The sequence below is a fragment of the Saccopteryx bilineata genome, chromosome 6 (genome assembly GCF_036850765.1).
Source record: "Saccopteryx bilineata isolate mSacBil1 chromosome 6, mSacBil1_pri_phased_curated, whole genome shotgun sequence".
NCBI lineage: Eukaryota > Metazoa > Chordata > Mammalia > Chiroptera > Emballonuridae > Saccopteryx > Saccopteryx bilineata.
The window spans coordinates 40,485,312-40,513,007 of NC_089495.1; the positions used below are offsets into that span (position 1 = coordinate 40,485,312).

Consider the following 27,696-nt stretch of genomic DNA (forward strand, 5'->3'; position numbering starts at 1 on the left):
CTCATGCTTTTATGCCTTTGTAAATGTATTTTTACATTTCAATTTCCAATTGCTCACTGTTCATTTATAGAAATACAAACAATTTTGTATCTTAACCTTGATAGGATAGGAAGAGAGTACTTTGAAGGACTTCTTCCAGTTACCACAATGTGCCCTTGCTTTGCAGCCCGCATCTATGCCCTGTCTTTCAGCTCTAGTCTGGAAAAGTGTGAGTGAAGCCTGACTAGGAAGCGGGTGCATTAGGGTCAGGCCTAAGGGGAAAGCAGGGGTAGCTAAAGAACACGTTTACATTAATGTGAGGTCAGTTTTATTTCCTTTGAACCCTGGATGATTACATTTTAAAGTGCTTTTGTCAATAAATCTATTTTTAAGTAGGTGGGGAAGGAGAACATATATTAAAAACAGGCAGGATTTAGATTTAGTTCAGCTCCAACAAGCATACGTTTTTGAGTCAGAAATACTGCACAGTTTGATATCTAGTTCTGCCACATTGGGAAAGTTATAAAACCATTCTGTAAAACCAATCTTTAAAACAGGCTTGTATTACAACATATTGCACTAACATAATGCACATAAAGGGCTTAGCAAAATGTTCATGGTGATTGCAAGGAATAAAATTAGCTGTTATTTGTATGTCCAGGACTGTGAAATTTCTGGGGTTTTATTCTGCTTACAAGCTCTAACAGGTTAATTTGTTCCTCTGTCATGGATGGGTGCAGAAGACAAGAGATTCCTGGGTCAGAGACAGAGAGCTTTATTACTCATAGGAAACTTGCCCCTGTCCCACGAAGGGTGGGAGTGGGCAGCACAGGTTGAACTAAATGGATGCCTCACACATGCAGTGTGTTGTTTTATAGAAAAGAAACCTGGTCCAGAGTCAAGTATTTTTTTGAGAAGGAGCAAACATTGTACCAAGCAGTAGACAAACTGTCCTCCTCTGGGAGTGTGTGCTGTGGTGTCCATGAACTACTGAGCAACCTGTATCACTAACTACATATGCCTTGCAGTCTTTAGGGAGAACTTACATGTTAACAATGTTAAGGTTTATCATCCATAAGCACTTGCTCATAAACTGAGCAAGAATGTGGAGTGTCCTCAGGGTGCAGATCCCTTCCAATAGTAACCTTATTAATTTCAGAAATTCATTATTAAAGGGAGTGTTATAAAGCTTTTAAAAACATCTTATCCAGCCTGACCAGGTGGTGGTGCAGTGGGTAGAGACTGGGATGCAGAGGACCCTGGTTTGAGACCCCGAGGTCGCCAGCTTGAGTGCGGGCTCATCTGGTTTGAGCAAAAGCTCACCAGCTTGGACCCAAGGTTGCTGGCTCAAGCAAGGGGTTACTCGTTCTGCTGAAGGCCCACGGTCAAGACACATGTGAGAAAGCAATCGATGAACAACTAAGGTGTCACAACAAAAAACTGATAATTGATGCTTCTCATCTCTCTACATTCCTTCCTGTCTGTCCCTATCTATTCCTCTCTCTGACTCTCTCTCTGTCTCTGTTAAAAACAAAACAAAAAAACCCCCATCTTATCCAGAGCTGCTTGAGTCTAGTGATAACTCCCAAAGAAGCCATAACTACCAAAAGGCCTTATGTCTTCCATTAACAACTTTGGAACAATGCCTGCCTGCTCAAACTTGTATTCACCGTTCTTAGAATTCCCAAGAATGTGCCCTATTCTTCTTTGACACGAGAGCCTTTCAGATATTTGAAGACACTTACGGTTTCCCTATACTTTTTATAATTTAAGTGAGTCACTTAGAAAACATTTAAATAATTATATGGTACTTAATATGTGGTAGTCTCAACTCTAAGTATTCTATGCATATTGCATATTAACTCTATTTGACAACAACATTATCAGGTAGGCACTATTTTTATACCTATTCTATAAATTAGTAAACCGAGGACCACAAAGAAAACTTGACCTGGCCATATAGCAGGCAGTACTAAAACTGAGATTTGAGCTTCAGAACTTGTGTTTTTAACCACCATGTCACACCATCTTCATCAAAAAATTCATCCTTGCATCTATCAAAATATTTCCTTCCTTATCTTCCCTTACATCAATCATCCTCTTTTCTGGAGATACAAAAAAAAATTAAAGAGGTGTTTTTTTTTTAAAGAAGGTTTCCATACACTTCTGAGTATAAAATTATTAGTAAAGCAGGGGTTTGACTTGCCAAGTAGAAACTAGGAAGATAGTTCATGAAACACATAAAATCACCAAAGGATTTATACAAAGAAGAAATAGTGGGTTTAACAAAATAGCAGGCTTCTTGAGAGCTACAGTGGAAAGATGATTGGTCCACGAATAGAGCGACCTCATTCTAAATTTTTACTTCAAGTTGGTCTCACCTTCTCAGGCCATGACAGTCTCTGGACCATAGCTTCACCTTTGTCAAATGCAGAAATTAAACTAGGTAATATCTAAGTGTATATAAAGCCCTGTGATACTAATACATAATCTCTTTTCAGATCTTTTCACCTGCACTAAAAATAAAAATAAAATTTACATATTCAATAACATCATTGTTTAGGATATATTACTAACAATAATTGCAAGTAGCAGGTTACAAATACTCTCATACTGATATAAGAAAAAAAATGACTCTAAATAATAGAATTAAATTAAATGGCAATATAATAATTAGTAATGGACATCATTTCTACAAAAAATAGTACAAAACACATACTTAGGCTGATGGTATGTGAAAATGTCTTAAAAACCTGTGGAAAAATTTTTCTTTAGGTTTCTATTCCATTTTTGAAATGAAACATATTTTATCCATGTGCTTAACAATAACATTCAAATGATAACTTTTATATATTTAAGTTTTCACTGACTATCCATTTTGGACATATTAACATGTAATAAAATGCCATTTTTCTTAAAACAGATATAATTTTAAGTTATTGGTATTTATTTTAATACTCATTAAATGTTTATCCATCATACAAAATATTTATAAGATTAATTTTTTAAAAAATAAGGAGCTGTACCTATAGAGCAAGCAGTAAACTTAAAAATAAAGAAGAAACATATAAAGGATAAGAAGAAATATGACAATTAATAGTAGTTTCTTCGAGCTTGACCAGGTGGTGGCGCAGTTAGTAGAGCATCAGACTGGGATACAGAGGACCCAGGTTCAAAACCCCAAGGTCATGGATTGAGCACTGTCTCACCAGCTTGAGCGAGGGGTTGCTGGTTTGAGCATGGGATCATAGACATGACCCCATAGTCACTGGCTTGAGCCCAAAGGTTGCTGACTTGAAACCCAAGGTCACTGGCTCATGCCCAAGGTTGCTGGCTTGAGCAAAGGGTCACTCTTTCTGCTATGGCCCCCAGTCAAGGCACACATGAGAAAGCAATCATGAGCAACTAAGGAGACACAACGAAGAACTGATGCTTCTCATCTCTCTCCTTTCCTGTCTGTCTCTCTCTTTCTCTCTCTGTCACACACAAAAAAATAGTAGATTCATCAAAAAGGTGGACTAATGATGAAGGAATAACATCCCCTTTATCTTGACTAAACTATAGAGAGGCTTCTTCTCAACTCTAGACCCCTGACCAGTTTCTCTGAACAATTATTTTATAGAACTTTCCACTGTAAATTCTTTGCTTCCTTTAGATGTAAATCTTCTGCAACCTAGCAGTGTCTTTCTCAATGACTTGAGAGCCCTCCCTTGGAAGTACATTAATAGAAAAGATACAGTTCCTGTAGTCTTTCAGTCTCTATGGAGGTAGGAGCCTAACATCTAGAAGTGCGAATCAGCAAACAATAATGACCTAATTATATTGACCATCCATCCTTATAACATCCTCCAGCACCTTTCCACTGGCTCACAACAAGCTCAAAATCCCTCTGGCCTTCTGTTTGATGGAGGTGAGCTCATCTCTCTCCCGACTGCAATACTCCTGAGTAAAGTTTTTCTTGCATTTTTAACTTCTCTGGTGAAATTTTTCTCTGACACTATTGTGTGGTTTTTGTCATCCTTCCGGATGTACTTTACAAATTGTCCTCAGTGAAGACATATTAATTTGATTATATATATAAAAAAGGAATTGGCCTGACCTGTGGTGGTGCAGTGGATAAAGCATCGACCTGGAAGGCTGAGGTCGCCGGTTCAAAACCCCGGGCTTGCCTGTTCAAGCCACATAAGAGAGCTGATGCTTCCTGCTCCTCCCCTCCTCTCTATCTCTCTATCTATTTATCTCTCTCTATCCTCTCTAAAATGAATTAGGTCTTAAAAAAAGAATTATTAGAAACATAAATTTATCAGTGAGAAACAGAAAAAATAGGATTGAAATAGTATATTTTCTAAAAGAAGGTCTTTGGTATGACAGACTCCATAAAGAAAATGACAGTGCTTAGCTTTAACCTGACTGTGTTACAAATGAATTGGGGCTATAGCAGCAGACAAGCAATTTCTGAACTCTACTGGATTTATTCAAAACTTACTTATTTCTATAAACATAAAAGGCATTTCATGCAGAGCAAATGTGCCTATAGGACTGAGATTTGATATCTGAAAATGGAAACAGGAACTTCATAAAATAAAACTTACAAAGGTGACAATTATTGGCCATTATATCTAAAACAATTTTAGAAAACTATGGAGAACAAATAAAATTGACTATATTGAGATATATTAGGCCAATGAAGAAAAAAGTCTAATAGAAACAAAAAATCTAATAGAAGAAATGGCATATGTGGTTTAGTTATTTTGGTGGTTAAAGTAATGGACTGAATAGATCTCAATTTTAATACTTGGAACATAGCTATGTAAATTATTTGTTACGAGGAATTTGGGATTTGCTGCATTTATTAAATAAGATAATGATCCAAAGATAATGTTGAATGAAATAGTTCCTGCAGAGTTTTTAATTAAATTTTTCTTTGGTCCCTCCAAAATGACTTTAGTTTTTGTAAGAAAAAAAAAAAACTACAATTTTGGTGAAATAAGACTTGTGTCTAAAACACAAAAATTTCAACATGTGACTTGTGGTTGGATTAAAAATTATATATTTTTTACAACATCTCATAGTCATCTTGGTAGTTCTCAATAGATAACATCAAATAAGTTTTTAAACTCTAAATTAAAATAAGTTGAATCCAACAGCTCTATTCATATGTGAAGGGAGTTTCTGAACATGACAAGTGTTAACCTTTGCTAGAAATGACTCTCAAACATCTATTTTGCATATTATATATATCATATTTATATGAAACAATAGTATCTCTCAGTAAGTATGATGTTTAGAGCCAATCACCAAAGTCTGAAGGGTAACTAAAATTGGTTGCAGAAGGAGTTCTTACTCCAAATATTCCAGCTCAAAGAGGAAGTCTCTAAATATGACACAATTTCCTTTTTTAATAAGTGCCACTATTTTGAAATGGACTTACATATTATTTCTTTCATACTTGAAGGTAGTATAAGTAAAGAATGTTTCTGATCACTGGAAACTTTTGTTAAACAGTAGTAAAAAAAAGTTTGACATAGGAACACAAGGGCTCTAGTGGAAGTGCTTGGTATGTCGTGAGTCCTTTGGATGACATGCTAATAAAATCCAGATTGCTGCCAGCCAGCCACAGCTTCCCCAACATCTATGACAAAAGTACAAGAGGTTCCAAATGAAATGAAGACTCTGTAGAATCCAGACCTCGGTGTCTGGTCAAACTTTATCTAAGATGATATCATTTTACTGCACAATGATCACTGAAACTGTGCTGATTTAGAAAATGCTTAGGTCATTCGGGGTCAATAAGTAAATTTTCAACAATTGCCTTACAGGTGTTAGAGGTGTGATGTTCAACCAGCAGAAGCGAGGAAATTAATGTCTACAATGCAATTGTATCCAAGGGACTTATAGTAAAGTGTGCTTTTAGTGCTTTTCTGAGCAGCCTGGTCTAAATCTCAAAGAGCCATTTGAATAATGAATGTCCCCATGTGCAGTGGTTTGGCATGGGTCAAAAGCAATCTCCCTCATATGAGTAAATTTTTTTAGATCTTCACAGAAAGACTGTGAATTCCATGAGGCTATGGAGATGCTCAAATCATGTTCTTGAGTTTGTTCCTGCCTTAGGCTGGAGAGTGTGAATAAAGACTCCAAAAACTTGGGTTCTAATTGCAGTTGCCACAGAGTAGTCATACCTTCAAGTCTGTTACATCTCTGGGCTTCATTTCTCTGTAACGAAAATGTGGATAATTACGTCTGTCCATCCTAAGTCAAAAAGTTCAAATGAAGATAAATGAAAATGATTATTAAAATTGCTTTGATATGCAAACCATATTTATTTTCAATTGAGCAACAAAAGTGGTAGAAAAAATCATAATGTAGCCACAAGTTGGCTTACTTTTCAGTGAATACAATAAGCTGAACCTGTTTCATAAAATGTGGCACCCTCACAACTTTGTACAAAATCTTCTTAAGCCTATTGTGAGTCTCAGGTTTTACTGTGGTCAAGAAGGACACATTGCATAATTTACACTGCACCACTTGAAAATGCCCAGAGGGTATTCTCTTCATTAATGGCTACTTGGCTGCAGCCACCCATGGATTTCTCCCTGACTTCTCCAGTTCCTTTGCCTGTCGCCCTGATTCTGTCCCCTCTTAGACCTTTTTCCGTCCCATGAAGAGCAGCCTCTTCTCTCCATCCCAAGTTCCTGATGACTCGGAAGCACTGGAAACCCAGACCCTAAGCAACTTAATCAGAGGATTCACCTAACTAAAGCTGGTCTTTTCTGAAACTGGGTTTTCTTTCCAGTTGCCTAGAAAATATAGATTTTCTGCATATGGTCATAATCAGTTTAAAAGCACAAAGCTGAAGCACTAATTCTACTGTCTTCTAAGCTATTGCCAGAAGGCCTTTATTCTTTAGATGATTTGCTGACAGTTTGCAGTTGAATAAAAAACACTTCTTTTTCTTTTTTCATTTCTCATACACTTATATATTACAGTGAGCCAGTTACTGCTCTAAGCACTTTTATAAACATTAACTCAGTTATTATTCATCAAGAACAAGCCCAAGAAACAGGCATCACCAATCATCAGCAGCATCCTACGGTGAACTGCAGTGCAATTCTGCAGCTGGCCACCTGGGGTTAGTGTGGACCCCTCAAGTTATGGGTACCATTTCCAACAAAGCGGTTCCCACTTCAGATGCCAACCACATGTCTGGGAGTCTCCATGCCACCCACATGTGGACCAACTAACTACAAATTTGGGAGTCCCCATAACCCCCTCAGTTTAGATAATTCACTAGAACTCAGAGAATTCAGGAAAACACTATACTTGCTATTATTACAGCTTTATTATAGAGGATACAAATCAGGACCAGACACTCAAGGTGAGATCCAAGAGGGTCCTGAATGAGGAGCTTTGGTGTCCTCTCCCCATGGAGCCAGGGAACATCACCCTTCCAGAATACTGATCTGTTCATCAACCAAGAGGCCTCATCAAACTTGTTTTCCAGAGTTTTTTCTGGGGCTTCATTATGCAGGCATAATTGACTCAATCACTGGTCACATGTTTGAATCCAATCTCCAGTCTTTCTCCCTTTCTGGTGGCCAGGCTGGCTCAGAGCCCCAGTCTTTTATCACATCATTGGTTTTTCTGGTGTGACCAGCCCTCATTCTGAACCACCTTGTTAGCATAAGCTTAAGTATGATCCAAGGGGCTTTTGAACAACAAGGACACTTGGGAATTCTAAGGACTTAAGGTCTCCCCCTCTCAGGAAGGGGATAAAGGCCGGGCCAAATTCTTTATTATACAACACGCACATTTTACAATTGAGGAAAAATGTGACAAAAAGTTTTATTAAATTACCCAGGTCACAGAGCCAGTAAGTGCAGAGCCCAGTAAGGATAAGCTCTCACAGATAATAGACTGTCTTCTGAAATTAACATATTAAACATTCATCCTAAATTGACATTGTGTCACATCTAGAGATGGGTGACCATAACAGTGCAACTCAGATCAACAATTCTCTCTTTAAAGCCAATGAAAAATTTTAGAATCACAAATAAAAATTATCTTACTGAAACAATATAAGATTGGGTATAATTGTGTGTCATAAGTTGTTACTAAAGTCTGAGTATCAGAAAGGGATGTAAAAGTAAGGATAGTGATGGAACATACTTTCAGGTGATATTTTGAGGATTAAATGACATTAACCATGCAAACCACTTTGTACACACATCCTGACACCTTTGTAACTGCCCAACAATTAACTTTTATTGTTGCTGCTATAAGTTGGAATTAATGTTATTATTAATAAATGAAATCCCACAATTGTTTAAACTACTCTATTTTGGCACTGTGCAGAATTTTAATGGGTTCTGACTTAAGGACTCTATGAAATAGAATATTAGAAACAAAAGTTGGCGCATATCAGAATTTCTCAGTGATTAAAAACCCTCGGAGAGCATTCCCACATCCAAACACCAAGGGCATAGTCAGCAGCAATAACAGTAAATGAGGTACTGAAAAATACATCCGTGGACAGAAGAGACAGCACAGAGAAGAGGCCCCCAGTCAGCAGGAAAAAAGAATGCAGTGAGGAACAACAATCAAGTATGAGAATAGTTGTAAATTTAAAGCAGAGAGAGAAAACTTAAAAACTTTGTGGCTAGAGACCAGATAGAGAATTTTACACTTGTTAGGATCTTTGGAGTTAAATCTAACCTGTTCATTTGAGACATGAACTTAAAGTCCAGGTAACAAATCAACACCTTAATTATTTTAATTAGATAGAAGATATATTAGAAACATGAAATATGGGATAATCCGATAATGTAGAAATTTTTTATTATATATTGTTACAAAGAAAGGCATTTACTACTAACAGTGGAACACAGTGAAGTGATTTTTATCTTGGCTAAATCATAATTTAGGGCACAGAATGCTCACAAAAAAATGAATTAATTTAACAGTGGAAAGGATATTTGACATATATGCTGAAATATTAGAAAGAGTACACCACACAAATCTTTTTTAAAGTTTTAGCAAAATACATTCTGGGAAAAAAAATTTTTTAAATGTCAACTTTATAAAGCAAAGAAATAGGAATTTAAGGTTAAAATTGATGAAGAATGGCAACTATAATTCAGAAGAGGTAATACATAGTAACTCTTCAGAGTGAGGGTTAGAGATAAACAGTGGGAAAGGAAGGATTTATTGGGAAAACACAGATTATATAGAGAAGAAGAAAAGGCTTTTTAAGTTCGTCTTAATTCTATACTTCTCTTACCAGTAAATATCACTATTTTTTCTTAGGCTAAATAATTTAATTAAAGACGTAATGAGGTGTATACTTGTTTGTATGGAAAATAACAAAATAATTAATACATAATAATATAAGAATAAACTCTTTTGTGTACATGTAATAAAAATTTAGAAGTTGTATATAAAGAATAAACAGTCAGAGACAGATAAGATGTGCCAAATAAATTAAAAAAAAAAAATTTACAACTGTAAGCCTAGTCCTGCCCACCCTGTATGTTCTCTGTCAAAAGAATGGCATGTTGCAAAACTTTTCAGTAAATTTGTTTTCCAAATCAGTCACTATGGTGAGATCAAAGCACACTAAAATCAATAAGCATTATATTTTTTTCTCAACAATACACACATTTACCAGTCTTAGAGAATGTTTTTACCTTAGTAATATTTGTGAGTTTGATCATTTGATCATGAAGGGAGTTTAAAATGTCCATACTTTTCCTTCTCATGCTAAAAGCAAGTTTATACATGTAATAAAAATTTAGACATTGTATGTAAAAAAATAAAAACAATAGCCCTAGCTGGTTGGCTCAGAGGTGTTGTCAACCTGGCCTGCAGATATCCCAGGTTCTATTCTCAGTCAGCACACACAGGAGAAGCAATCATCTGCTTCTCTACCCCTCCACTTCCTCATTCTTTCTCTCTCTCTCTTTCCCTTTCCTGCTGCCATTGCTCAATTGGTTTGAGCATGTTGGCTCTTGGTGCTGAGGATGGCTCCGTGGAGCCTCCATCTCAGGTGCTAGAAATAGCTCAGTTGCTGAGCAACCACCCAAGATGGGTAGAGTATTGCTCTATTAGAGGCTGCTTGTTGGGTGGATACTGGTTGGGGCACATTCAGGAGTCTGTCTCTGTCTCCCCTTCTTTCACTAAAACAAAACAAAACAAATACAATAGATAAAATGTGTCAAAATGAATTATAAAAGAAAATTTACAAATTTATTTAGTTGTTGCTGTTAAACTAACCAATTTTTTTAAGAGTTTAAAAATACTTAAAATTATGATTAAGTTCTTCTTTTATTTAATTTTCAATTCTATCTCTGAAGAAAAATTTAAAAAATAGACTACAATGAAGAAAGGTTAAAATTCAATATAATACTTCAAAGTTTTTCAAAGCTTTGTTATGAGTCAATAAAAGAAAAATGTATGTAATTAAAACAATTATATTTAATTGTGTAGAATAAATAAGCTATTATGTATTGTTTAAAATCAGGTGTTCAATCAATAATATAAAAATAAAAAACACTTTGAGAAAATGTTTTTGTGTTCTTTGTTTATAAATAAAGCAAAAAATATAAATAAAACTATAGATACATATATAAGTCAATATTTATATAAAACAGGGGTAGTCAACCTTTTTATACCTACCGCCCACTTTTGTATCTCTGTTAGTAGTAAAATTTTCTAACCGCCCACCAGTTCCACAGTTATGGTGATTTATAAAGTAGGGAAGTAACTTTACTTTATAAAATTTATAAAGCAGAGTTACAACAAGTTGAAGCATATAATAATAATTACTACCAAGTACTTTATGTCGAATTTTTGTTAAGTTTGGCAGAATAAATCTTTATAAAACAACTTACTATAGTTAAATCTATCTTTTTATTTATACTTTGTTTGCTCTGCTACCGCCCACCATGAAAGCGGGAACACCCACTAGTGGGCCGTAGGGACCAGGTTGACTACCTCTGATTTAAAATAACTTAGTATGAAAAAATATGGTTTTAACTCAAACTTTAATTCTGTTTACACTTTAACATCTCTTTACTTGGAAGTTTATAACAGACTCTTAAAAGTAAAGTGGAACACATTGGGTATTAATTTTAATATCAACACCTGAAGAGTAAAAAAAATATTTTTTGTATTAAGTGAGGAAAGGGGAAGCAGAGAAACAGACTCCTCCATGAGCCCCAACCATGTGCCCTGACTGGGATCCACCTGGCAAACCCCGAATGGGGTGATGTTCTGTCCATCTGGGGCTGTTGCTACATTGCTCATCAACCAAGTTATTTTTAGCAACTGAGGCGGAGGCCAGGGAGCCATCCTCAGTGCCCAGGGCCATCTTGCTTGAATCAATTGAGCCATGGTTGCATGGGGGAAGAGAGAGAGAAGCAAGAGGAGGAGGTGTTGAGAGGCAAATGGGAACTCCTCCTGCGTGTCCTGACTGGGAATTGAACCTAAGACATTCACATGCCGGGCTGATGCTCTACCACTGAACAACTGGTCAGGGTGTAAGATTCTTGCACAGCAAATATTTGTATCACTCTGCTCATTCCATTGTGATCAGTAACATAATAACATAAGGAGTAAGGTTACCATATTCTAACCATTTTAGTTAACCTGAAAACTGTCTTATCAGTTACCAATTTCCTGACCTGACTCTTAACTATTCATTCTATGGCTTCCCTTTTGCACCTACATAAATGTGATACTTTTTTTTTAACTTGTGAAAACAGAAGATGGATAATGTGGTATAGGTGAAAATAATGTGGGGTCCAATTGCTGGGCTATAAATTTTGATGCACCATTTCCCAGCTCTGTGATCTTAGGAAAATTAAAGAACCTTAACAGGGCTTTGAAAATTGAATATAGACAACCCACAAAGGTTCTCAGCATAATGTCTGACATAAAAATCAGCTCCTTTATAACAAAGTAATAAAAAATAATCCAATACAATAATGAATTTATCTTGGTATTAAGTAGATAGAGGTCAGTGTACTTTATATGGCTTCAGCCTCTAAATTAGCTAGCTTAATTTTAAATTTAAAGTGTTTTTGAAGACTGGTGATGGGACAGGCTCTCAAAGGGTTCCCCTTTAGCTTATTTATTCCCCACAATGGTCTTTGGGTCACATTCCATGGCAGCATTTTTTCAACTTCCCAAGAAGAGAAATTGGGTCACCTAATTCTGGGCCTCCCTCTACATTTGGGAAGTGGAACAAATTGTCTGGTGGATGAAGATGAATCTGGGAAGAATGTCTCCTCAGCCCATCTCCTTCTTGGAGCAAACCTTCCTGCAGAGAGCACAGCTATTCCTCTTCCTCTGCATCGCAACCTTGTCTGGGAGACCCCTCCTTTGAGAGACCTGATCTGGGATCTGGGTGCCTCATTGGTAAAGATGCCTGAAAATAAGATACACTTAAAAACCCTTTCCGCGACCACACTCAGTTATGTCCTCCAATGTATCTTCTAGAACTGATAGGGTATAAATTGGACTCCATCTTTTCCCTGATTATTTCTCAGATTGTCCAGAAACTACTGCTGTTTATCCAAGGAACCCTAAAATATTCCAATAGTAGACATAATCTCCATAATCAGAAAAGAAACATGTCATACAAGGAGACAACGGCCTCAAAGTCTCACTGGTAGTACATATAAAGTTTTGTTTTAACAAAATATATTTTATCTGTTTTTCTATATATGTTTATTTATTTTATTGAGTTAAATTCACAAGGCAAAAGATACATACTTTCAAATTGTATAATTCTATGCTTTTTAGCATATTCACATATTTGTGTAACCATCTAGGCCTAGAACATTTTCATCAATTCCAAAGACCCATATCTATTAAGAGACACTCCTCATTACCCCCTCTCCACACTCTTGGAAAACACAAATATGCTCTCTATTTACATGGATTTGATAATTTTAGACATTTCATATCAATGGATATGTATTATATGTGGACTTCTGTTTCTTGCTTTGTCCATTTAGCACAATTTTTTAAAGTTATGTCCTTTTTTGTACCATGTGTTAATATTTAGGAGGTATTTTAGACAATAAGAAATATATAGTTTTACACTGTAAAGAGAAAATAAGTGCCTATTTGTATTTCCCACCTTCAGAAATAGAGTCATATTAACAATCATTAGAAACCTTACATACCAGTTGATCTAAAAACCTGGAGTATGTTTAAAATATTATCTTTGGCCCTGGCTGGGTAGCACAGTGGAGCATCATCTCAATACACCTAGGTTAGGAATTTGATTCCTGGTCAGGACGCATACAAGAATCAACTAATGCATGCATAGTAAGTGGAACAAAAAAATGGATGTTTCTCTTTCTCTCTCCCTCTCTCTCTCTCTCTCTCAAATCAACAAACAAAAAATTTAAAGATAAAAAGTATTATCTTTGATCTCATGGTGACAAATTCATCTAATTACTGAAATAGTCATGTTTTGGGTTTTCATAAAAGTATGCTAAACTCATTATTGTCAACAAGTATTTTTTGACAAATATATTGAAATGTAGCTTCAATTCTCTAACTTTTAGTTAAGAGACAGACGTTCTATTGAGTGTAAAATGGTGATTAGAGAGGAGGAAGACAAATGAGAACAGTGAACTCCGCAGGGCACGGGGTCCATGACTTTCTCATGCTAGACAGGAGGCACTTACAGCTTACTGGAAAGCGCTGGGAGGTCCTGGATGATCTCTTCATAGGGCTCCTCCTGTGCTACGGCGGGCACAGACGAAGGCTCTTTCATTTTTTCTTCCCAGGCAATTTCAGCTTTCAGCAACATTTCCTCAATAAACTCCGATGCAGCAATATCTACGTGAAACAATAAAGAAATCAGAAAAAGTGAATAGGAAAATCACAGCAAACGATTTACTTTCAATAATTCTGAAAATGCTAAAATTTACTAGCACATCTAGCAAAATAAAACCATTAAAAGTTTTATTTAACTTTTAATGGCAAAAATAAAATTGCAGCACTGCCATTTAAAATGACTACCTTTTTCATATTAGCGACATATTTATTTAAAATTAAATATAAAAATAATTTTCACTAAGTGATGATGTGTAAAATGTAAAGCATTGAGAAGCTAAGCTTGAAGAACTTAATATCATTTTATTATCAGTGAAACTGTTTATTTTGGTGAATATGAAACAAAATGATAAAAAATAGTTATATATTCAGAATGAACTATTGTAAAACATGTAGTAAGTAGTCTAAATAAAACATTTTACTAAATGGGTAGATGTACAAATAAATAATCAGTTGTTTTATTAAAATACTGTCTAGCCTCCCAATCTAAAATATGAATTATTATAGTTCCTTATAAAATACACATTAACAGTGACATCTGAACATATCTGGATATTAATATAAATGGGTATAAGTCAAATTTACACTTATTAACAAGTGATAATAGAAATCAATAAATCCTGAAGAGAAAAGTCACATTAATAACAACTAAGAACGTAATAGAGGCAACTGCTCCTCTTCAACCCTCATTACTAAACTGTATGACCACTTTTGTCTATAAATTTGACTTATGTGGCTTTATGGGCTGGATGCAGTAATTCAGCTACCACAAGAAGGCATTTATGCCAGGATTGTATCATCATTTGCTTTAGGCTAAATCATAACCACATAATGAGTAGGATACAGCTCATCCTCCTTGGGAAGATTATTTCTGTCCCACCTATCAGCTACATCCCAAATTTCTTTCATCTCCCAGATAATTTTTATGTGCCCATTACAAATTTAAGAAACTCAAAATATCAAGAATCTAATATAGTATTTTGATAATTCCATATGCTCAGACATAATATGGGTATTAAGGTAACTGTTCACTGCACTACTGTTTTATCTGGTTCATTCTTCTTGCCTTTGGATAAGATGTTGGGATAGCTTGCATTTACTTGAAACCTCTTACTGCATTATAGCTCTTTATCCTTGTGTATGAGAGAAATATTTTCACTAAGTCAACAAATGTTCATTGAGAGTCACATCACTAAGGGTCAACATGGCACAGAAAAGGAATTACTCTGATGGTAGATATGGCATCAACAACATGAGCAAAATTGTCTGAGTCATCATGTGCTAGACCTGAGGTGACCAGGCTGACTGTAGATCAGAAATTTAATCATTCCCTGGGGTTCTAGGACTGTCAATTACCTCTGATGTCTGTTTTGACACAGTTGACACTAGACCTAAAAGAGAAAGTGTTACAGACAGGAGTCTATGAAGTCAAGGATCAATCATATATTCCCTTCTTTGAGCAAAAAGCCAGGGATACAAACTTGAAACTATGTAAACTGTTGGAACTAGAATAGAGTTAACAAAGGTAGTGCCTTATATTTCACAATAAGTGCATTTGTAAAAAAGTAGAAGAAAACTATACTATTAATTTCTATTTGCTCCTTTAATATTTACTGTTAGACTTGCCTTATTTGTTCATGTTAAAATTACTACACTATCATTAATATCAGCCTGTTCTAAAGTTTGAGATTGTCAAGCTATCATAATTCTATTTGTTAAATCATCAGTATATTTTAGCAGAGAGATGAAAACACACTCAACAATGATATTTAATTTAATTTATTTAATTCCAATAAAATAATAGAGCAAATCCCTCATCCTGTATTAAACTAGAGATTTATCAGGTAATCATACACCCTCCCGTAAATATATCAAACATAAAATCTTAGGTTATAGTTACAACAAGAAGAATAAGTATAAATCATTCAGCTCAATCATTATCTTCATAATTTGTTATTTTGTTACTTATGCTAGACTTTTTTTTTTCAATATACCAAAACAATTTATGAGTGGTAATTTTGTAAAATTTTCTAAAAATGAAAAATTGAATGACATCCATTTTTAAAATCCATATCTGAATATATTAAAGAACACTAGGAAACAGAACTTTAGAAATGTTCAAAAATATATTTATTAAAAATAAGTAATATTAAATTAAGATTTTTAACTTTAAATTGTCTTTACAGTATTAGTCTCTATTTCTTACAGTATAAATATACTATTACTGTTTAAAAATACCCCAATGAACAAGCATGTAAGTATGATGAGAAAATAGTTAAAATAACAGTGAAAGAAAATATTTAAAGTAATGACACTGCAAGAATCATTGCCCTGGAAGTTTAAAGCTTGAAAAGCAAATTGCAATGAAGTGTACAATAATCGATAAACTTAAACGCTCTCTGATGCACTCTTGGTCTGGAGGACCACATTTGAGTTTGTGAGTCATGCTCAAACGAGGGTGGTTTTCACAGAGCTTCTGAGGAGAGGCTCTCATTTCCTCGCTATGCTCATGATAGAGAAATTACTTACAAATGACAGGAAGCAAACAGTGACTGCTCAGTAGTTCCAGGACACTCATAACCTACCTGAGGCCTTCTCTTCATTGCAGTTCAGAAGGTTTGGATTTGCATGATGCATCAAAAGAAGTTTCACCAGGTTTGTCTGAAACATTAGAGATAATTGAAATAGGAAACACCATGCCAGATAATAAAGATTCACTGGTAAATAATACACCGACATGGCCTCAAGGGGCACTTAAGGGTGGAGAAATGAGAATACATTAGCATAATTTTCTATGCTAAATGTTTCTTACATTCCCTGTTTCCTGTTACATTTTTAAAAATGACAGACATATGAACTGTTTCATCAGCTAAGATAACACTACTTATCAAATGCAGGATAAATCACTGAAGATTTGAAGAAGTGCACTTAAAACTTTTCAGGTTTTTTGCGGGGCAGCTCTTCTGGGAGGAATATGTTACAGTATTGTTGTTTTTTTAATTCAGCAATTCATGAAAGTCTCACTTATTAGTACTGTCCACACACTACAGTATCATAGACAATATGAACTGGAAGTCACACTAGAGAATTAAAAAATCTTAAATTTCAAATTATAAGAATTAAGCAACTTGAGAGATTAATACATTTTTTAAAAATTAATATTAAATACACCATGCTTACAAAGTGTGCATATATTGTATATAAACCATTAAAAGAGAAATAATGAAATAAATTCCAGTGCACCAAAATTTTAAATATGTCACTAATAGTATCTTTGTGTGCTCCTATTAAAAATCATTCTCTCTTCCTAGTTTCCAGGGTTGACTACCATCATGAATTTTGGGTTAAACATTACTGTGTTTTTTTCATATGCTTGGACCCTACATATGGAAGTATCCATAAACAACAAATTGCTTAACTTCATCTGTTTGTGATATTTGTAGAAATTAATCTTGGTATATATAGTATTGCATATTGTCAGATCTGAACACTTAACACTTTCAAGAAAAGAACATGAAAAGAATGTACATAATGGTATCTTCCAGAAACTAAAAGATGTTCAGCATGACTACATCCTCTAACCTGGTGTGCGGAGGCAGGAGTACGAAAGCTGGAGAGGGAAACAGAAGCCCACGCACATGGGGCTTGGCTACTATGTTATGAAGTGGGATTTCATATCAACAGTGATGGAAAGGCTGTTGTGTTAAAAACAGTTTTATTGTTTTTGAATTTAGCATGAAGTGGGAGAGGGGCAGGGAGCCTGGGGAGGAGGTTGCCAGCTTGGTTAATCCTGACATAGAAATGCTGAAGCACTGGATGAGGAAAGAGGCAGTGAGAACGCATGAATTCATTGGTCATGATTATAGCTCAGAAGCTCAAATCCATTTGCTAGGTAAGAGTTTTGGGGCTCAGTGGTTGATTAGATATGGGTGAGGAGAGATAAGAAAAGAATAATGCCCAGAAAATGAGGAAACAGAGAAGAGGCAACATATTGGGAATGGGAAAAAGAAGACACTAATTCTCTTTTCTTTGATACAAGTTGAGTTTGATGGCAGGTGGATAGGGATTTCCCTCTGGGCTGTGATTGATCCTCCTGGGTCTGGAATTTGGGAGAGAAATGAGAGAGAAGGCTTTGGGAGTTACAAGCCTGAGAGTATTGAAGCTGAAAGAGAGAAGACTCCTAAACACATGTAAATATTGAGGAGAGAGAAGACCTAGGATAGAGCACTGAACTTATCAGGGGGTAGGAGGAAAGCAAAGAAGAACTATCTGAAGAAAAAGAAAAACTCTAGATATGTCTCAGTTCTTACATACTTAGGTAAAAAATTTGAGAATTCAAGTGACTCCTTCAAACATCAAGATATATGGGTTGTGAGATACAAAATGCTTTCAAAAATAAGGGTATTTAACATTCATACAATTATTTTCTTATCTTTTGTTGTAGTATTATCAATGCTATTATAAACACTAAAGTATATACAAGACTAGAATAAAATCTTAAGTACAACTTGTGAAAGAATTGTTGCTCACATAATTTATTCAGTGCTCAGTTTTAGAGAAGAATAGGCATTTATTTTTTCTCAATGGAAATATTAACATATTTATAAAAGAAATTGTTAAAATATACATGCCATTCCAGTATAAATGTCAGTAACACTGTAAATACTGTCATAAATTATAAACTACCTTCTCCATAAAAGTATTTATATTCATAAGATATTTATAAGAAAGTGAAATTGCTATGAACATCTCTAAAACTGCCATTTGGCCTTTTTAAAATGCTAGCATTTTTAAAGATTTTTTCTGAACTGAAATGCATTTATTTACAATAAATGTCTTTAGAGAGTTATAAATCTCCCCTCCATATAAATTAATATTCAAATAAGTCTGTTTCTAAAATATCATTTCCAAAATAAATATTAAGTGGTATTTTATAGGTAAACAATTTTTTTAAATAATTCTTTCATATGATATACTTGACAAAATAATCAAGATATAATTTCCTCAAAATCTTCTTTTAATGTAAATTTCTCATTCAATTTTGCAGTTTGAATGGAGGAAGAATATTTTGGTTCTGGTGTCATATATTCTAACAGAGAATCCTCACTCTACCGCTCAGCATTGGAACTTTGCTTCCAGTTCTTGGTTGATTGTTCTGTCCACTCAGTTCCTTCCATCACTCTGCTGGACACAGGGATGGCATAGTGCGACACACAAGTAATATCTCGGCTGTTCTGAAGTTTACATTCTTGTGGAGACCCCATTCCAGTAGGCTCAATGGAGCAAAATGGAAAACACATATATAGTCTTCAAATTCTATTCTTTGTACTAAAACATCTAAAGATTTCGAAATATAGTAAACTAACCAGGTGGTGACACAGATCGAGCATCGACCTGGGATTGTGAGGACCCAAGTTTGAACCCTGAGGTCACAGGGTCAAGCACAGGCTTCTCAGCTTCAGTGCGGGCTCACCAGCTTGAGCACAGGTCTCCAGCTTGAACATAGGATCACAGACATGACCCCCTGGTGGCTGGCTTGAAGCCCAAGGTCGCTGGCTTCAGCCCAAGGTCACTGGCTTGAGCAGGGGGTCACTCATTAAGCTGGAACACCCCTCACCCTGGTCAAGGCGCACATATGAGAAAGCAACCAATGAACAACGGAAGTGCTGCAAGCATAAGTTCATGTTTCTCATCTCTCTCCCTTACGGTCTGTCTGTCCCTGTCTGTCTTTCTCTCTTGATTTAAAAAAATAAAAAGAAAAATACCAAATTAATGACTAGTCATTTTCTAAAGAAGAAGATAAATCTGAAATTATTATTTAAATCTGCCTCATTTGCACACTATAAATGGCCGTTTCTGGTCATTTTTAGGGCATATGGCTTTTATGGTTACTTTTTTCACAAAACATAAATTTGATTCAGAGTTTAGAAGGTCTGAACCCATGTTGTAATGAAAACTCCCAACTTGCACAAAGTCCAGGCTCACTGATCTTTTTAATGCCATTCTCCCTTTTAGCCATATGGTATACCCCGTAAGCCCCTTTTCTATATATATTTTATGTAATAAAAAACAGTACGCCCTGGTCAGTTTGGCTCAGTGGTAGAGTGTCGGTCTGGAGTGCAGAAGTCCTGGGTTCGATTCCCGGCCAGGACACACAGGAGAACCGCCCATCTGCCTCTCCACTCCTCCCCCTCTCCTTCCTCTCTGTCTCTCTCTTCCCTTCCTGGGCAGCCAAGGCTCCATTGGAGCAGAGATGGCCGGGCGCTGAGGATGGCTCTGTGGCCTCTGCTTCAGGTGCTAGAATGGCTCTGATTGTGGCAGAGCGACGCCACAAGATGGGCAGAGCATCGCCCCCTGGTGGGCATACCGGGTGGATCCCGGTCGGGCTCATGCGGGAGTCTGTCTGACTGCCTCCCCGTTTCTAGCTTCAGAAAAATACAAAAAAAAAAAACAAAACAAAACAACAAAACGGTACATAGAATTACAGAGAAAACCAGTTATGTTGAAATATAGTAATAATGATGTTAAAATTAAACTTGTGATACATAGTGTTGTGCCTCTATTAATTAATACACTAAGATCTAGTAATTACTGTGATTTTACAGTAAAGTTGAACTTGGTTGATTTTATGAGATCTCCAATAATTCTTTCTACCTTATTAATCATTGATTCTTCTCTTACAACTTTTGTGTGACATAAAATTTCAGGAAGTAGCAACCAGACTGGGCTTATGTTCCTTATATCACAGAGGTGTGGCAGGGGTCACATCTGGTATGTACATTTATCATTAAATGATTTCTTATTGTTAAACATAGTTATGTAAAATAATATCTTTTAAAATCTACTTTCATCACTAAAACCAGTTGAAAGTATTTTTATTATATAGCTAACCTGTTTTATTCGTTTAATAGTCTTTTGTCATGGGTCTATAAAACCTGTCTCTCTCCAGGACAAAAATTTTATCTGATTGTGATTTTGGTCTATAACACTTATATATAACAAAGCTCTATTATAGGCCAATTAAAAATGCACATTTTTGATAACAGCTTCTACTTCAGCAGAGTTGGGTTTCTTATGAATTCTGAAAGGACTATGCCATGTATTTTCATGGAGGACTCTAGATCTCTGAAATTGTAGGTGTACTCTATGTGCCTCGGAATTTCTGGGAAAAGGATAAGCAGCTTCATCTGATTTCCTGAGGGAGTAGTTGAAGAGCCACTACTTCCTTCTGCCTTAATTAGTGTAGCTTAATGGAAATATCCAGATGATCCTTCAAAATTTGTTTCAGGAAAAACTGGTCACATTTAGGCATGTTCAACATGTAGAACCAAAGACAGCAATGATCATATTAATTTATTCTCTGCCTCCTCAAGTGGGTTTCATGTGAAAATAATCGTAGTTCATTTCTTTTCGTTACACTTTACCAATCTTTACAAGGCTTTCAGAAATAAGTGTTTTTTAAAACAAAGGCAGTTGTTTGAAGATACAACTTAACTAGTTTCTTCTTGGTCCTCTCTATCAATAACACCAAAAAATCCTGGAAATAACAGACAACCCAGGAAGAAGTCTGAGAAGTGAAAGTGGCTAAGGATGCCAAAAAGGGAGGAATCAGAGAGAGGCAGGGCACCCTATGTCCTCACACCCAGTTAAGAAGGCATCTGTGGATTAAGTGTTATCATATCCCCAATCTAGTGGAAAGAAAAGAACCCAGATAGATGCATTCTTCCTCCATCCAAACCATATTTCTCCAACAAGATTAGGTGAGTCCAATACCATGACCCCACTAACATTCAGTGCCCAAATAGGCAATTTTCTCCCATTGAGCCTAAGATTCTCCTCCTACCTCACAAGAGATGAGAGAGGATAGGGAGGGGGTCACTTGCAATAAGGAGCATTTCCCAACAGGTCCCAAGCCCTGAAAGTCTTTTTGACCCATGGAGATTCCCCTACCACACAAAGGCACATGGGGTAGCCTACCCTGGGAAAATCAATTCCATCCCTTTAGGGGCACCCATAGGATCCAGTGGGAGCCCCAGGGCATAGGATAAACCAAGCATTCTCAAACAGCACCTCAAAGGGTCTGAAAATTAAACTGTCATTAGAACCAACATCCCACTCAAGTGGACCAGAACCTGGAGGCTAAACCTGAACATGTTGACTGCTGTCTAAAACAGATGTATACAAAACAAAGATTCTCTTAACATAATAGCCAAATTGTCCACGATAAAATCACCCATCATACCAAGATCAAGAGATTACATCTTGAATACAAAAAACAAACAAACAAACAAACAAAACGATTAGTTAACATTAATGGTAAGATGAATCCTGCCTGACCAGATGGTGGCACAGTGACAAAAGATCAGCATAAGATGCTGAGATCCCAGGTTCAAATCCCCAAGGTTACAAGGTTGAACGTGGATTCATCTGGCTTGAGTGTGGGCTCACCAGCTTGAGCGTGGTATCATAGACATGACCTCATGGTCGCTGGCTTGAGCTCAAAGGTCACTGGTTTAAAGCCTAAGGTTGCTGATTTGAGCAAGAGGTCATTTGCTCAGCTGGAGCTCCCTAGTCAAGACACATCTGAGAAAGCAATCAATGAACAACTAAGGTGTTCCAACTATAAGTTGATGCTTTTCATCTCTCTTCCTTCCTATCTGTCTCTCTCCTAAAAAAAAAAAAAAGAATTCTTCTAAAATTAGTTGTTTTTGTGCTGGAATTATTTTATGATGATTGTAAAGCAACCATCATAAGAATACCTCAACAAACACTTAGAAATTCTTTTAAAACAAATAAAAAATAAAAAATAGAAAATTTCATCAAAGTATAAATATCATAAAAAAGAACCAAATGGACATCATAGAATTTAAAAATACAAAAACATACCAATCAATGCCAAATATTTTATTAGACCTGCAACCAAAGAAAACAAAAACTACACACAGGGTTCTGAAAAAAGTTGTTAAATTTCGAATAGATAAATTAGTGACATGTTTAGTCCATTATATGTCTTTAAAAAAAAAAAACTTTTTAAAATCTAGTCCTAATGCAGTAGAGTTTGTTATCTCATAAAAGTGGTTACAGGGAAATAAATTATTGCTTTTTAAAATGGTATTGATCCAAAATCTAAAATACCAATCAAAAGTGAAAAATTGAGTAAAGTGAAAGCCTTCATTCAAGTTGGGGTAGTTCTGCTTCATCAGACCAAACTGTCACTCACTTCCAGATTTAGGACCTTCCAGAAGCAATCCTTGACTATAATGGGCACATTTTGATAATACACCGATCACCATTTCTTCAGCATAGGTCAATACCTTGCATTCTAGAAAACAGTACGTACTTTCTTATATGTCTGCTTCTCTCTTTCTAACGAATGGCAAAGCCTCTTTCCCAGTATCTGGCAAGCTGCTGCTGAGCTAACAACGGAGAGCTGAGGCATTAATCCTCAATGCTCCAGTGGTGTAAGGGTACCTGTGGACCCTGGACCCCCGAGGCCAAGAACTTCAGCTCTCTGCAACCTCAACCCCGTAATCCACCCATTCACTTACACACCCATTCACTTGCTCAAAGCACACTTTGAGGTTTGTCAATAATCTGTTAAAAATTTCATTAAATGGTGAGATATTTCCCTAAAGAAAATGTTGATAAAGTAAGCAATACTTATTTGAAGACCTTCCCAAGCAAGATGCTTTTCCTAAAGTATGTGAAAGGGAAATGTTTTTAGTGCTTTCAACAACAGCACTTCTCAAATTTTATGATGGATATTTTGCATACTAGTTAGCATCTAAGAGATGAGTATGATTGTTATCTCAAACTAATGTTTGGATATCAAGAAGTTTAGCTTAAATCTCCACATACTATATGTAAAATTGAATTATTTTTCAAACTATTACTACTAAGAGTTTCTCTAAGAAAACATAAATATTGTTATAAATTGATTTTAATATAAATGAATTATGAACAATGCTGCCATATTCATCCATGTAAATCATTTAAATGTTAGAATTTGCTCTTCTTCATGATACAATGATACCTAGTGAAAATTAATTTGTGCAACAGTAACTCAAGGTGCATCAGCTATAGCCAAATATCAATTCAGTGAAAGAATTCTACTATCCATCCTTCATTTGTTAAGATGATATATAGAGAAAAATAAAATATAAAATATAATGTTACTTTACATCTACTGTAGAAAACATATGGAATTATAACAGACTCATGAAATAGCAAGCTAATAAGAAGTATATAATATTAAAATTACATTAAGTCCATTTTATAAAGAATATAAGTTTTGATTATTTCTCCAATGACTTTCAGTACAATATGCAGTATGAAGAGTCCTAAGAAATGTATATACTATTATGTATCCTTCTAAAAGTAAATATTTTCTTTCAATATTAATACTGTTTGGTAAGATGATGCCATTCAAAGTCAAATTATATTAGGAATAATACATGTTTTGAAATAAAATAGAATTAATATAAAATGATGCATTGATCATAAAATAAGTTTTTAAAAAGTAATTCACGAATTCATTTACCTGGCCATACTTTGCTGCCAAGTGCAGTGGGGTCCAGTATTGATTATCTACTACGTTGAGGTCTCCACCATGTTGCAGGAGAAGAGATCCCACCTCCTTGTAGCCACTGGCACATGCCATATGTAACTGCAACAAAGATATATTTTGTTACTTAACAATATCCATGCAGTTTACTCAGTGTTTTAAATAGAACTATTTAATAAAGTTCGAACACAAAATACAGAGCCCTTAATCAAAGGAGCAGACATATAATTTTCTTTTTTTGGTACAAGTGGATATCATCCTTCTTTGAAAAGGCTTATGTGTTTATTATATATTATTTTCCTACTTACTCTGACAATATTCACTTTTCATGTAAGTAGTGTTACTACTACATTAGTGTTACTTTCTATGACAATATGAATACTTCTAAATACAAAAATTAATAATTCAATATTTTACTACTACTTGCCCAAAAGTCAGTCATGTACTGATTTGTTCTAAAATCCCAGCACTGTGTTTGGTTGCATAAGAGAGAGATTCAATGATACAAATGACAACAGAAAATGTGATCATTGTGATGTCTATATACACAGAAAAGGGACAGGAACACCAGATAGGATGAATTAATCCTGAAAAGCTTTAAAATGATTGCATAGCTATCATTTTAACATTCTCTAAGTTTAGTTTCTTTTTTTCTTTCTTTCTTCTTTTTAGATTTTATTTATTTATTTTTAGATAGAGGAGAGGGAAAAGGGGGGAGGAGCAGAAAGCATAAATTTCCATATGTGCCTTGACCAGGGAAGCCCAGGGTTTTAAACCGGCGACCTCAGTGTTTCAGGTTGACACTTGATTCACTGCGCCACCACAGGTCAGGCCAAGTTCAGTTCCTTAATGCAACCTGAACTTTAGAAATGAGGCCTCAGGAACAACAATGATGAGAACAAGGTTTGGAGACTCAAGTTTTTCTAATATGAGAATTCCAGTTTTTAATGTAGCAGCCTTTATTTGTAGGTAACTTATCATCTAACCTAAATTAAATTAGGTTATTAGGTAACTACATGATTAATTTTATAATTATAACAATTAAAAAGTAAAAATTATATGAAAAAGAAAACAAAAACATTTAAAAATAGCTAAAACAATGAGTTCTGGAATTTATAGCATAAAATTTATCTCTTTTCCTTTCCATTTTGCTACAAAAATAAAATTACAGTAAAGTCAAATGGCTTATGAAATATATATATTTTGATAGAATTCAGCAAAATAATTTGCTTTTCTATCTTTAGACTTAAAATACTCTTTTATCTATAGTGACACTTACCTGTTTATTTCTTGTACTTTAAATATATTACAGCAACAAATTAATTCATCTAATTTAAGGCATAAATATTAAGTGATTAAGTTTTACATCAATCTTCCTGTGCTTTGTTATATACAGAATTCATTTCATTTTTATTCTAGCAATCAGTCCCAAAAATAATACATTCACAAGTCTTTTGATGAAATATAATTTTATTCTTGTTCTTATAGAGAACTAATCTTTCATCTGCTTCTAAATTTATTCTATATTATTTGAATCAATTACTTGAGTCAGTGATTGGCAGGTTACTCTGCACTATATGCACTAACATCTGGATCTCAGAAGATCTTCCCTGAGTAAAACTGCATAAAAATATTCCATTAGTTGGTTAGAGCTCGATACTAATGATGTCAAGTTCATAGGATCAACCCCTTTATGAATATTTTGTTTAAATGCCACAAAAATCAGGTTCCACCATTTAGAAATTGGCCTCTCAGTCAGTCATTTCATGTATTGCTCACAAGGAAAAGACTAGAAGGAAATAGTTACAGTTCACTTAGTAGAAAAGCTCTCTGAAACATAAGCTATCAGTTACATCTATGGAGGTGGTCACATATATAGGCAATCTCAAAACAAATACAAAAAAATCCCTAACATTGATTTTTTATTGCTTTTTAAAAATAATTATAATAAAATATCAGGAGGTAGATAGAGTCTTCGCCTTAATTCTCAGAGCAATCAACTTCTGAATTCATATTCATAAGCAAGTCACTAGACCCCCCCCCATTGACATAGTTTCTTATTACTAAAGTTAGACTTAGAGATAAAAAATTAAAAATGTCTATTTTCTGAAATAGAATTGATAGTACTACCATATCCTAACTAGGGTAGGAAAATACCAGGTGCTCAAATGTGAAAGAATGTTTATCACTCCGGTGTATTAGAACACTCCTCTCCTGCTAGCTAACGGGGTCTTATGAGATACACAAAGGTGGGTGTTGTTTCTGTAGAGAACTAACAACAGCTATATGGAAGCACAGTTCTCTGGCAGAAAATTATTCCAAGTTAGAAATAATCTAATCTATCTAGTGACAATGCAGACAAGATGTTATAGTGGTCCCTCAAACAGTAGGCATAGATGTTACAGATTAGTTCTTTATTCTGTACAGCCTGTGATGTCAGTTATCACCCTAATTTTGAAGCTAGGGAAGTTGTGGATTAGATAACTTAGGTAACTATTCAGGGAAGCTTGGCCACCGGGTCTGAAAAACAGTTTCTTCTGCACTGATACTTTGAAACAGCAAAGAGGGATGTACATTCGAGTTGGCCAAACTGCGAAGATAACACTGCAGTATTAATGCTCCTAACAAACCTTGCAATCATCCCATAATTTCTTTGTTTGAATATACAGTTTGTCTTCTTCCTGTAATCCACCCCTCTCCCACATACTAATCTAGTATTAAAATGTCTGTCTCTAAAGATGCACACTATGTACACACTTGCTTTAGCTTTCCCTTGGCACACCACCCATGTAGGCACAGCTGTGTTTGTTAAGTTTGGCTTATGAGCTTTCTGTATACTTTGCAAAACCATTACCAGGTCACCGCATTTTCAGATTTGAAAACACAGGAGACTCTCAGACTCCAGTGAGAAGTCTGCGGTCTATGCAGCCGGAATCCTGCTAACACTGCCTCTCGCTCACTCAGGTAGTGCAACAGGCCTGGGTGAGGTCAGAGAATAGGGTCATGAGTACATCTTAGTTTTTACTTCCCATAAAGACCTTATTTTTACCGCATCAGATCACTTTACACCACCTTATCTCATACTATTGGCAAGCAGTTTATTTCATTTAATGACAGATTTCATTATTAGAAAATAAAAAAAATAGGTTACTGATCTTTTCCTAAAGTTAGAAGTTTTAAATTAATTTTCCCAAATAAATTATAATTCTAATATTGTAAAAGAGTACCCCAACGATAGTTATTAAAATAAAAATATGTAGCAATGATTATATTTTAAATGTTCATTCTCAGCTGCATCAGTTGCT

The 27,696-nt window shown here is 35.3% G+C and overlaps 1 protein-coding gene across 2 annotated transcripts in view; it reads right to left on the bottom strand.

The window, feature by feature from the left end:
• Positions 1 to 27,696, bottom strand: part of MYO16 (myosin XVI) — a 596,349-nt gene that overhangs the window by 341,980 nt on the left and 226,673 nt on the right. For both annotated transcript variants that reach the window (XM_066236132.1, XM_066236131.1), the window contains exons 7-9: positions 24,368 to 24,493; positions 16,413 to 16,488; positions 13,677 to 13,830 (exon numbers count right to left, since the gene is read on the bottom strand). In XM_066236132.1, the coding sequence (XP_066092229.1) occupies positions 13,677 to 13,830; positions 16,413 to 16,488; positions 24,368 to 24,493 (356 nt within the window). The remainder of the gene's footprint in view (positions 1 to 13,676; positions 13,831 to 16,412; positions 16,489 to 24,367; positions 24,494 to 27,696) is intronic.